The sequence below is a fragment of the Dromaius novaehollandiae genome, chromosome 15 (genome assembly GCF_036370855.1).
Source record: "Dromaius novaehollandiae isolate bDroNov1 chromosome 15, bDroNov1.hap1, whole genome shotgun sequence".
Taxonomy (NCBI): Eukaryota; Metazoa; Chordata; class Aves; order Casuariiformes; family Dromaiidae; genus Dromaius; species Dromaius novaehollandiae.
In genome coordinates this window covers 1,961,949-1,974,109 of record NC_088112.1, presented here as the reverse complement: position 1 = coordinate 1,974,109, position 12,161 = coordinate 1,961,949, and the positions used below count along the sequence as shown (strand labels likewise).

Genomic DNA, 12,161 nt, shown 5'->3' with positions numbered 1-12,161 from the left:
CAGGATCAGTCCATTCCTCGATCTCCGGGTCGAGAGCAGCCTTGCTGAAGACCGGGGAGTTGTCTTGGATGGCCACGCCGAACTGGAAAGCATTGCGTGGGGGTTCTGCACCACCAGTGCTTCTCCGAGCGGATCCACAGCTGCCGTGCCAGCCGGGCACGCTCTGCCGGGCTCAGCCCCACGCCCCACCACGGGGCCGCTGCCCGTTTCCTCGGGAATGGCGTAGCGCAGCCGCTCCGGCGCCGCCCGGCAGCCCCAGCAGAGCAGCCAAGCGCACAGTAGCACTGCCGCGGCCCCGAGGCAGCGGCTTTCGCTGTGCCGGCTTTCCATCGTCAGCGGTCCGCGCTGCGCTGCGTCCTCCCGCCCCTTCCGTGCATTGCGTGCCCGCCTCTCGCGCCGGCCGCTCGGGCTTCTCGCCCTCTCAGCGGCTGCTTCTGCCTGTGCCGGTGCCCGCCCGCCCGGCGCTGTGCGAGCCAGCAGCCGCTCCGCGGGAGGCTGCGGCGGCGGGCAACAGCGGCACGCGGAGCCCCCGCGCCGCCCGGGCTCGCATAGAAGCGGAACGAAGTAGTTCTGCACTTTAATTTCCGGTAAGACAGCCCAGACGTTGTAAATCCCCGTGAGTAGCTGCCAGGAGAAGGGAGAAGTAGCCACAATTCTTGCAGGAAAGACATCTTGCTCTTGCCTATTGGAGGAGTCAGTTCTAGCCCCCCGTGCACGGCCTACATCACATGAGGAATCCGGGGGCATTCCAGCCAAGCAGCGCCGAGCCGCTGCAGCCCGATGATCTCTACGCCTGCAGCAAGCCAAGGGCAGCCTCAACACACGTGCATTAAGCACGGTGATGGAAAAGGTTTTCCAAGGTCTCTTCCACCGGGATTTAAGGAGTTCGCCAAGCTTTGGGCGTTCCCTTTGAGCAGCTTGTATATAAAACAAAAGAGAAAATCGGCTGCACTTAATTCAACCGAAGGAGCACCAGAATGAGAATAAAACGAGCAAACTTGACCAGGCAATGATTTCATAGCTTGAGAAGACCATGAAGCAACATTATACTCTGTGTAGAACATATGCCCAATCTGGAAAGGAGAGGTGTCTTAAGGAAACTATTGAACGGAAACTGTCTAGAGGTAGCTTAGCTAAATGTGCCTAAGCCTTAGGCCGCACTCAGATAACATAAGGAACTCTCACCCAGTTCAGTAAGAAAGGGCCCCAGAGCCGGTTCAAGCTCGAAAGAGAAGGGAGTTACAAGCAGTCTGTGTTCCTGGGGCTCACACTCCGAAAGGGAGGATGTCAAAACTTTGAAATAAGGCCTGTGCAGGGCATCAGCACCTTGAGAAACAAAGCCTCCTCTCACTGCTGGGGCAGTGCTAATTGTTGTGGTCTGGAATTACCGCCTCCTCGTCAGCACCTTGAGAGACAACGGCGGGGCCCAACAAGGAAAGAAGACACGTCCGTCAGCAGAAACCGCAACAGTAAAGACAAGGAAAGAAACAGCCTGCCTAGGGACAACGATGAGACCCCAGACCTGAATATTACTACTGGTCTGAACTACGGCGTGAGGCGTGGAGAACTTAGATTGAAAAGTTATAATTGCCCAGAGATTTCTTTGTTCGGGGTCCCTCTTCGGAGGCACCCAGCTCGAGCTGTAATTACTGCACGCGCGTCATTAACGTTTATTTTTTTTTAATTTGCTTTGATTTGTCTCCGAACTTTTCAGCGGGAACGTAGGGTCGGACCCTGTTATGGTGCCCGGCGAGCCTAACCTTCCCTCACGGTTTGGCGTGCACTGTAAGGAGTACGCGGGCTGATCACTGTAAGGCGCACCAGGCAGGGGAGGGGTTCGAGTCCCATCCCCAGGGTTTGAGTGGGTTTTAAGTCCCATCTCGGTTCGGCCGGAAAGGGGAGTGCGCAGCCAGATCAGTATAAGGCGCATCGCAGGGCTATAAAAACAGAAATCTAGAGTCACCGTGCCTGGTGTGAGCATGAACAGTGCTGTCTGTATGTGAGTGCGTATAACCTGGGAACCGACCGGGGCACCCGTCGGCTGATGAAGCCGCCCACTGCGAAGGGACAGCAGTCCTAGCAGTCAAAGGCTCGGATGGTGTGACTGCAGTTCCCAGAGACTGAGCGAAAGAGTGTGTGATCACACCAGCCACCGAGGCTGGTGTTACTGGTAAGGAAGTGCGCTGCCTGACTTGCATAAGACGCACTTTTCAGGAACTCGGTATGGGAAATAATTTCGGCATGGAAAAGGGGACGCCCTTAGCCGAAATTTTGCAAAACTGGAGTAAGGTTGATGGCACCAGGAACTTCAGGAAAAAAAGGCAGATTCGACTATGTCAGGAGGATTGGCCGTTCCTGACAAAGGAGGGAAACCCGGCGGAACGGTGGCCACCGCAAGGGACTTTCGATCAGCGGGAACTAACTTTCGTGTGAAATCGTCGAGAAGACAGGTTTCCAACTCAAATGGATTGCTGGTCTGTTTGAGATAATTGGGCATGGGCGCGGGAGCATTCGAGCCGGGAGGGAGGGAGGAAAGGAACCCGCCGAAGGTAGCACTCGTGTTAGCAGATACTAGTACCCCGGACCGCGCTCCAAAAGTTTCTGCTCCACCTTATATGCCTGATGATCTATCTGTCATTACTTTTCCTCCTGCTCCTGCTCCTCCTCCTCCTCCCTCCCTCTACTCTACCGGCTGCCGGACTCTGTCCTATGATCTCCAATGTGCTGACTAACCCTGCCGCTCTACAGCCAGGGGGAAGGGGAGAAGCCAGAACCCCAGCCCCCCCCGCCCGCCCGCCACGACCCCGTCCTGTGCTGAAGGTATTTGCTAATCAACCCTGGGATCCGAACGATCTTGCATGGGGGGGGGGGGGGGGGAAGAGGGGAGGGGGCGGGTAAAATGCCGAGATAAGAGAAGATGCCGAGCGAGGTGTCCGGTTATTTCCCAATATATGCACCGGGCACAATCCAAACTGGAGTGATACCCAAATTCTTCTGATGGAATTATTGCGACCAAATGAATGGGATAAGATAATTAACACGGGTGCGGAATTAGTGCAGCAAGCCGGGGGAAATTGAAACCCCTGGCTAGCAAAAGATCCAAATCGGGATTAAAATAACGCAGGAGACAGAGCCGTGTGTCAAGCAGGACTTTGAAATTTAGTAGACGCAATTAGAGTATGCAGAGAGTTAGGAGTAACTTGGATAAAAGTGCAAGAATGCAGACAGTGATTCGATGAACACCCCCGTGACTTTTGGGGGTGGCTGCGGCAAGCCCTGCTAAAACATGGAGGAATGACCCCACAAAACTTCAAAGATGCACTCGCGATTAGTGCTTTTATAGCTCAAGCAGCCCCTGATACACGAAAGTATTTCAAAGAGCATATGCCAGGCTGGCAAGGGGAGACTTTACAAAAGATTTTCAGTGTAGCAGGAGCAGTATTCGTATATTTGTATATTGAATATGTAGATGATATACTAATAGCAAGTAAAAATGAAGATACCTGTATAATAGCCTCTATGTACTATCTATGTACTACTTGAGCAGAAAAAGTGTGACTGGGCATCTCCATCTAAACTTCAGCTGTGTCAAAAGGAGGTAAAATACTTGGGACTAGTTAATCCAGGAAGAGTAGCTGCTATAACAACCCCCCCCCATCCAGTAAGACAGAAACAGTTAGGAGGATTCCTTGGAGCTGTGGGATTTTGCAGGCCATGAATTCCTGGTTTGGGAGAATTAACAACACCCCTGACAGAGGCAACTAGAAATGAAAAAGCAGAACCCATTGCATGGGGCCCTGAAAGAGAACAAGGTTTTAGAACTGTAAAAGGAGCTTTGGCATCTGCACCTGCGCTTGGGCTCCCCGATTATACAAAGCCCTTCGATCTGTATGTACATGAACGTAAGGGGATTGCCAGCCGAGTAATGATGCAAAAATTAGGACCCCACCAGAGACCAGCAGCATATCATTCTGCTCAACCAAATCAGATTGCAGCAGGGGCACCAGCCTGCATTAAATCGGTGTCAGAAGCAGCGGCAATAGTAGAGAGAAGCCGCCCTCTCATTCTGAGACACCCTGTAACAGTTTATGTCCCCCACGAAGTGGAGATACTACTAAAACAATATGCAACTCGAGCATTATTGCCACAACAGGCACACAGATACGAAGTGATCCTCCTAATGGCAGATAATGTAGTCCAAAAAAGATGCAATGCCTTGAATCTAACAACTCTAATACCTCTGCCTGATGATGGAGACAAACATCCCCAATGTGAGCCGGTAATGCACACTTCAAATAACCCGAGAACCAATTTAATTGATGTTCCTTTGCAAAAGCCAGATCTTGTTCTATTTGTAGACAGCTCATCCTACTTCCTGCAGGGACAACGATGAACTGGGTATGCTGTAGTCAGCCAAAAACAAATAATAGGGGCCGAACTGCTTTGCACACAAATGAGTTTGCAAGGCTCAGAGCTGGTAGCCTTGACACGTGCAGCGCACCTCGGAAAAGGAAAGCGAGTTAACACCTACACTGGCTCCCGATATGCCTTTGGAGTATGTCATGCGACTGCGATGTTGTGAAAAGAACGAGGACTTTTCACGTCATCAGAAAAATAGCTAATGGAGAAGAAATACGTGATTTGCTGGAAGCAGTCCAACTACTCAAACAAATTGCTGGAACACACTGCCCAGCCCATACTAAAGACACTACAGAAATTAGTAAAGGAAGGCTTTGGCTGACGCTGCTGCGAAGGCTGCAGCCTGACAACCTCTGAGAGAATGTATGGGGGCAGTTCCAACGTGGAATCAAAGTGAGTGGCCCAATTTAGTAGACTCCAAGGCCATGTATGAAAAGGACTGCTCCCTGGAAGAGAAAAAGCAATGGGGACAGTGGGAAGCAAAACAAAATGGTAATGGAATATGGACAATTGGAGGAAAACCAATTCTACCAAAAATATATAATCACTATAACTAGGTGGTTTCACGATAAAGCTCATGGAAGAGCAGAGGTGGTAGCTAATCCAAGTACAGAAAGTATGGGCCGCTCCAAGAATTTACGTGGCTGCAAAAAGGAGAACGAATAACTGCCCGACCGGCCAAAAGTTTACAAGCAGCAAACCAAGCTCAGAGTTAGGGGGATGACCATGGGCCTCCTTCCCTTTCCAAAGGCTACAAAGAGAATATGCGAACATGCCATCCGCCAATGGGTACAAGCACCTGTTAATGATAGTAGATCAGTTGTCAGGCTGGGTAGAAGCTTTCCCAACAAGAAAGGCCGAGGCAAGGGGAGTAGTAAAAGCCTCACTGAAAGAAATCATACCCAGGTTTGGGGTCCCAGAAGCCATTGATTCAGACAGGGGCACCCATTTTACGACAAGCATAATCACTCAATTATATACATCATTAGGAATAAGAAGAAACTCATATACCCCTTATCACCCACAGTCTTCAGGACAAGTAGAAAGAACAGAGAGAACCTTAAAAGAAAAAAATAGCAAGAATATGCACACATGCTAGCCTAAAATGGCCAGAAGCATTAAACTTAGCTCTGTGGGATGTTCAAAATGCTCCACAACAACCCATAGGACTAACACCAGCAGAAATTCTCTTCGGGAGACATGTAGCTATGCTAGGGACTTATAGTCCCTAAGCTAAGACCAGCCTATTAGACGGAGATGAACAACTAACCCAGTATGTTCTAAGTATGCAAACAAGGTTTGAAAATCTTAAAAAATATGCTCAATGATACCAGTCCACACCACCTGAAATACAACTGCCTGATATACAGCCTGGGGAGGAAGTACCAGTAAAAATATTTGTACAAAAATCCAAGTTAGAACCTAAAAGGGACAGGCCATATACTGTCATACTCTTATTTTGCTGTGAAAGTTGAACTGTACTAGTATGTATTGGAAAAGGATGTGTATGTATGAGAACGCTTTGCAGTCTTGTATTCATAGATGACATTGTTTTAGATACAAGTAATCACTCAAATATTTGTATTTGTAGCTTTACCAAAATTATGAGATGCAGCTTTAATAAGTCAGCTCCTATTAGATCCTATCAATTGTTACAATCTAATTATACATTAAGTCAAAATCTACTACCTACCCCCATAACATGGGGTCAAAATCGTTTTGGGCTTCTATTCCAGGTAAGCCACATGAACTTTGGCAAAGCCCTGTGCTTAATAGCAAGGAAAAGAGAGAAGTGGTGGGAAGGCTTGGAAGACCAGACTGTTGCTCTTCCTCATTTTCAGGGTCTGCTCCATTCTTTTGTGGCAAGCCTGCAAATGCTTTCCACCTTGTCTGAGTTTCACCTCTTTGCTCATGTATGTGCCTGGGGTTGGTTCTGCATTTTGTTTCTCAAGACAAAAGAGCAGAGAGTATTTGACTGAGAATTATGGACCCTGAAGGTAATGTGTATGATTCCCTACTAACCTTACTGACCTGCTTGTTAAACTTGTTCCTTTTCTGTACCTCTGTACGTGGTTGGCAGAGAAAAGGGGAGTAAAGAACAGAGTAGGTTCTTTGCCCTGAGCACAGCCTGGCACTGACTCCTGTTGTGTCCATAAAGCCGTCGGGATGGGCTTGGTGGAAATCTCCACAGCTCGAGGTCCACCCTAACAATGATCTCACACTGTTGGGTTTTAACACACTGCCTGTGTGCCTTTGGGAGCCTGTAAGCAAAAGGCCCTCTTGGGAGATCATGTCCAGCTGGAAGCATTCCTGCCTGCAACTGTGGCCTTCCTGCTGCCATTCAAGCAGGCCTGGTTCTAGCCCTGGGCAATACAGAACGGTACACCAGAGTGCAAGCTGTGTGCTTCTTTGCCAGAAGCACTCTGCACCAGGCCATACCGTGTTCGTGTGTGCCCCTGTGTTAAGAGGGGTATCAAAAGTGCCAGAATACTTGCTTACGTCCTGCTAAGCATTTGGAGCAAGCAATGGGTGGGAGTGTATGCAAGTGTTCTCCCTGCGTTCCTTCTCTTGAAGCAGTAGCACCGATTTCTCAGTCCATTTTGGTTATTAATCTACACGGCCACTGCCTGCAGGTGGTTCCAGTGAGGCAAGTGCTTTGCTACTGTAACTCATGGCTGTCTTGCCACAAGTCGGCCTTGAAGATTCACCCCCAGAGCCGCTGGAAGTCAGTGAGGCCTCAGGTTGCAAGCTAGGCCCTAAATGGTTGCTTTGGCCTACACAGAAGGGTAGAGGCCTTTTCCTCACTTTCAGACTTGCATGAGCTCCCACTTCCAGGAGCACCCACAGATTTTGTCCAAGGCAGCCTGCTCACCTCCTATGCCTGTGAAATCTTACGTGCCAATCTCAGTGTTCTGAGAGATAATGAGAGATTCTGGTTGAGCTTCTCTGCTTTCCCTCAGCCATAAAATTCTGTCTTCAGGTGGTTGTGGGCTTGTCTAGGGAACTGCAGTCTTCACAGCAAAGCAACCCCAAAACGTTCAAAAGCAAAAGCCCACTCCATAAAAGTGAACTAGGAAGACTTGTAGCAAACAGAGCCTGAAGACAGCTCAAGGCTAGGCACCCCTGACTATAACTGTGCTGAAACCCTCCATCACAGTGTTACAAGGCCATACAGGTGGGAAACGAGATTGCCCTCAGCAATTGTTCGGCATTCTAGCCACGCAGCACTTCTATAGGTACACGGTTATTGCTAGAAGACACAATCCTCAGAGGACTGTCACCACCTGTAAGGACAGGAATAGCAGAAGTGGCACAGGCCTTGGTGCAAAGTGTTTAATCCAAGCATTCCCAGCCAAGGCAACTACTGACACACCTACCTTCTTCCTCTTCCCCCTCAAGCCTCTCACCCCCCTTGCATGGCCTGCACACACTTTCATTGCCACATAGCTCTCTGACTTTTGGCCCTACCTATGCCACAAGCAAGAGCATTTCATTTGGAGACATATTAAGAAAAAAATATATATATATAAAACAAAGTCATGGTATTTATAGCTTTAAACATTAACGGTAGGTATGCAAACGGGTCCTCCTGTCACGCATTTCTAATGCATTACCAGGCACACTGAAGCCTAGCTATACGTCATGACAACAAATATGGCTAGCACTTGAAACATCCAGAACGGAAGGGACCATAGTATGACGATTTAGATTCCAGCACTCACAGCAGGTCTATAATGAAGGTATCAGGTAGATAACAAGGACACAGGAGGCCTCTCTCAGAGCTCCCAGTATAGATAAAACCCCGTTAGGCAGGAGGAACTGAGTTTGCACATACCCCAACTGCTTGCTTGATATATAATGCAGCAAACCACGTACCCTGTGTCTTTGGGTAATCCCTCAGGCAGAGCTCCCCCAGCTCTCGTCTCAAACCCTCCATAGCTCATATGGCTATCTTTGACCCTCAGCATTTTCCAATACATATCATCCAAACACCAGCTGCTCACACCATTTCTCTCCATGATGCACCAGCGTGCACGTATACACACAGGGGAGGTACATCTGTGTGCTCACCACACTGTCGCGACGAAACACACACGTTCTAAAGCACAGAAACGAGACAAGGGTGAAGTAAAAGACGTGCAGTCGTACAGCAAAGACTGGGTCGCTGGACTATCTGCTTAAAGACACGCTTTAAGATCTTCCTTTAAGGAAGGACATGAACTATTTCCAAGGCATGCGACTCTCCTCCTAACATAAGGTTGACAGCTTTTCCCCCAGCAGAAATAGTATTGGACACCAGAGCACCCTCACAGCTCCTGCATTCCACAGCAACTCTAACTCTGCAAAAGAACAAAAGCAAGCTAACGAAGAGGATTTGCCTCGCCTGAGCAAGCGACATTGGCAATGTATCGGTACCCACAGCTCTGCCTCCACCTACAGAGAGGAAAGCCCAGGGCGAGAGAAGTCCAGAGCAGCAACCCAGTGGAGCGTAAAAGCAGCGTAAGGGCCTCGCTAGAGGGACTCACCGGGAGGGCGTCTCCGCTGTCGGCGCGGGCACGCGAGGGCTCTTCGGGCAGCAGCAGCGGCGCGCATTTGTCGGGCGGCGGCGCGGCCGGCAGGGTGTTGGAGCAGCTGCCGCCCGGGAAGCGGAGGTGGCTCTTGCGCGAGTCGGCGGTGAGCGAGACCTCGTGCGAGTAGGAGTGCAGGAAGGCGCGGACGCCGTCGATGCCCACGAAGGGCGAGGCGGCGACGGCGCGCGAGGCGCCGCTGCCCGCCGCCAGCAGCCGGGAGCGGCGCCAGCGCCGCAGGCGCAGCGCCAGCAGCGCCAGCAGGAAGGCGAGGAAGAGGCAGCACACGGCCGCCACGGCCACCACCAGCCAGCGCGTCAGGCTGCCGCCCGGCTCGCCCGGCGCCGCCGCGCCGCCCAGGTCCGACAGCAGCTCGGCCACGCTCTCGGCCAGCACCACCGTCAGCGTGGCCGTGGCCGACAGCGCCGGCTGCCCGTGGTCCCTCACCACCACCACCAGGCTCTGCCGCAGCGCGTCGCGCGCCAGCGGGAACCGCGCCGTGCGCACCTCGCCGCTGTGCAGCCCCACGCGGAAGAGCCCCGGCTCCGTGGCCTTGGCCAGCTCGTAGGACAGCCAGGCGTTCTGCCCCGAGTCCGCGTCCACCGCCACCACCTTGGCCACCAGCGCCCCGGGCTCGGCGGCGCGCGGCGCCAGCTCCACGCCCGTCCAGCCGGCGCCCGGCGCCGCCGGCGGGTACAGCACCTGCGGCGCGTTGTCGTTCTCGTCCACGATGAAGAGCCGCACCGACACGTTGCTGCTCAGCGCCGGCGCGCCGCCGTCCTCCGCGCGCACCCACAGCCCCACCTCGCGCACCTCCTCGTAGTCGAAGGAGCGCAGCGCGTACAGCGCGCCCGTCTCCGCGTGCACCGACACGTACGACGAGAGCGGCGCGCCCCGCACCTGCCCCTCGCACAGCCGGTACCGCACGCGCGCGTTCTGCCCCCAGTCCGCGTCCGCCGCCCGCACCGTCAGCACCAGCGCGCCCTTGGCGTTGTTCTCGGGCAGCCAGGCGCTGTAGCGCGCCTCCGCGAACACCGGCGCGTTGTCGTTCACGTCCAGCACGCGCAGCGGCAGCACCGCGCTGCTGCGCAGCGCCGGCGACCCGCCGTCCGTCGCCCGCACCGTCACGTTGTACTCCGACACCTCCTCGCGGTCCAGCTCCCTCGCCGTCACCACGCTGTAGTAGCTGCCCAGCGAGCTCCGCAGCCGGAACGGCAGCCCCGCGCCCAGCGAGCACCTCACCTCCCCGTTCGCCCCCGAGTCGCGGTCCTGCACGTGCAGCAGGGCCACCACCGTCCCGGCGGGAGAGTCCTCCGACACCGCGCTCAGCGACGACGTGATTGTCAATTCGGGCGCGTTGTCGTTCACGTCGGTCACCGCGACCACGACTTTCGCCGTGTCGAAAAGACCCCCGCCGTCCCGTGCTTGCACCCCCAGTTCATGTGAGGAGATTTCTTCGAAGTCCAGTTCATGCATGAGAGATATATCTCCTGTCTCAGGGTCCAGCTGAAAAATCTCTGATGCCATGTCGGAAAATTTCTGAAAAATGTATTTCACCTCTCCGTTGAGCCCGTCGTCGGCATCGGTGGCTCTGACGGTGAGCAGGGTGGAGCCCACGGGCACGTCCTCGCGCACGCGCACCGTGTACACCGCCTGGCTGAACACCGGCGCGTTGTCGTTCGCGTCCAGCACCAGCACGCGGATCCGCGCCGTGCCCGTCCGCGCCGGCTCCCCGCCGTCCACCGCCGTCAGCACCAGCTCGTGGAAGGCGCTTTCCTCCCGGTCCAGCGCCTGCGCCAGCACCAGCTCGGGACGCTTCTCCCCATCGGCTCCCGTCTGGACGGCCAGGGAGAAGTGCTGGTCGCCGCCGAGCTCGTAGCGCTGCAGGGAATTGCTCCCGACGTCCGGGTCGTGAGCCTCAGCCAGGGGAAACCGCGACCCCGGGGCTGTTGTCTCGCTCACTTTCAGTTGCGTTTCTGCCTCTCGGAAGCTGGGCGCGTTGTCGTTAATGTCTCTGACTTCCACTTCGACTGCATAAACCTTCATTTCGCCCTCCACTATCACCTCACAGCGCAGCACGCATTTCTCCACCACCCGGCAGAGCTGCTCTCTGTCTATGCGTTCCGCCGTCACTAAATGGCCGGTCTTCTCATGCAGAGCAAAATACTGCCTCCTGCCTTTGTCTACGATGCGGGCGCCGCGTTGGCGGAGCGCCGCCAGCTCCAGCCCCAGGTCCTTGGCCACGTCGCCCACGAAAGAGCCCTTCTGCATCTCCTCGGGCACCGCGTAGCGCAGCTGCCCCCACGCCAGCTCCCACGCCGCCGCCAAGGCGCACCACAGCAGCGCTCGCCCTCACCCTCGGGCTCGCCCTCGGCAGTCCCAGCGCCTCTCTCGCGGCCACATTTCACAGCTCCGGCCACCGCGTCCGCCGTACTCCTCCTCTCTGAACCTCCCCTCCCAGCAGCAGAAGCCGGCTCGCTCCGCACCCTGCTCTCTCCTGCGCCGACCGTGCAGCCCGGCGCCTCCTCTCTCTCCGGCTCGCTTCCCTTCTCGCGCTCGCTGGCGGCCGATCGGCCCATCGTGGGCAAACAGCGACACCTACAGCCTCAAGGAATCTCTGCAGCGCTCCAGCGCCGGCAAAGGTAATCCCTGCTCACATTTCCACTCGTTCTTATCGGCGTGTGTGAATCCCGGCTCACAATATGCTTAAAAAAATTGCATCGAGACGCAAGAGCACATCTTCACCATTCAGGCATGTATGCGCCCCACCATCCCCCGCAGCCTAACATTAGCTTCCAACGAACTTCTAGGAAGATCCTAAGACTTGAGCAGCGGTAGAGAAATGGTGTGGCAGGATATGATGTGGAAGAGCAACAGGAACCTGGACAAGACAGCCTGGAGTAACAGCGTGGCCGTTTCGGAAGGGGGGGGGCGGGGAAGCAAGCTTTGCTTTCTGCAGTCATCGTCTATATTACAATACACTGTGCCTCGCTACAACAGGAGAATCACGTCACGAAATGCCCCCTCCTGTGACACCCAGTGCCCCACTCGTGGCACTGCCATGAGCACATTCCCACAGGACCCCGTGTGTCTCTGTGCTGCCCCCTCCTCTGAACCCCCCGACACCTTCAACGGCAGACACGTTTCTGAACAGGACAACGTACGTACCTCTGT

General features: G+C 54.1%; 1 protein-coding gene across 1 annotated transcript; it reads right to left on the bottom strand.

Moving 5' to 3' along the window:
• Positions 1–8,667: 8,667 nt before the first annotated feature.
• LOC135329998 (protocadherin gamma-A10-like) lies at positions 8,668–11,889 on the bottom strand. Its single transcript, XM_064520761.1, has one exon. It carries the CDS (start codon positions 11,256–11,258, stop codon positions 8,781–8,783), a length of 2,478 nt encoding a protein of 825 aa, XP_064376831.1. The 5' UTR covers positions 11,259–11,889; the 3' UTR covers positions 8,668–8,780.
• Between the last annotated feature and the right edge of the window lie 272 nt (positions 11,890–12,161).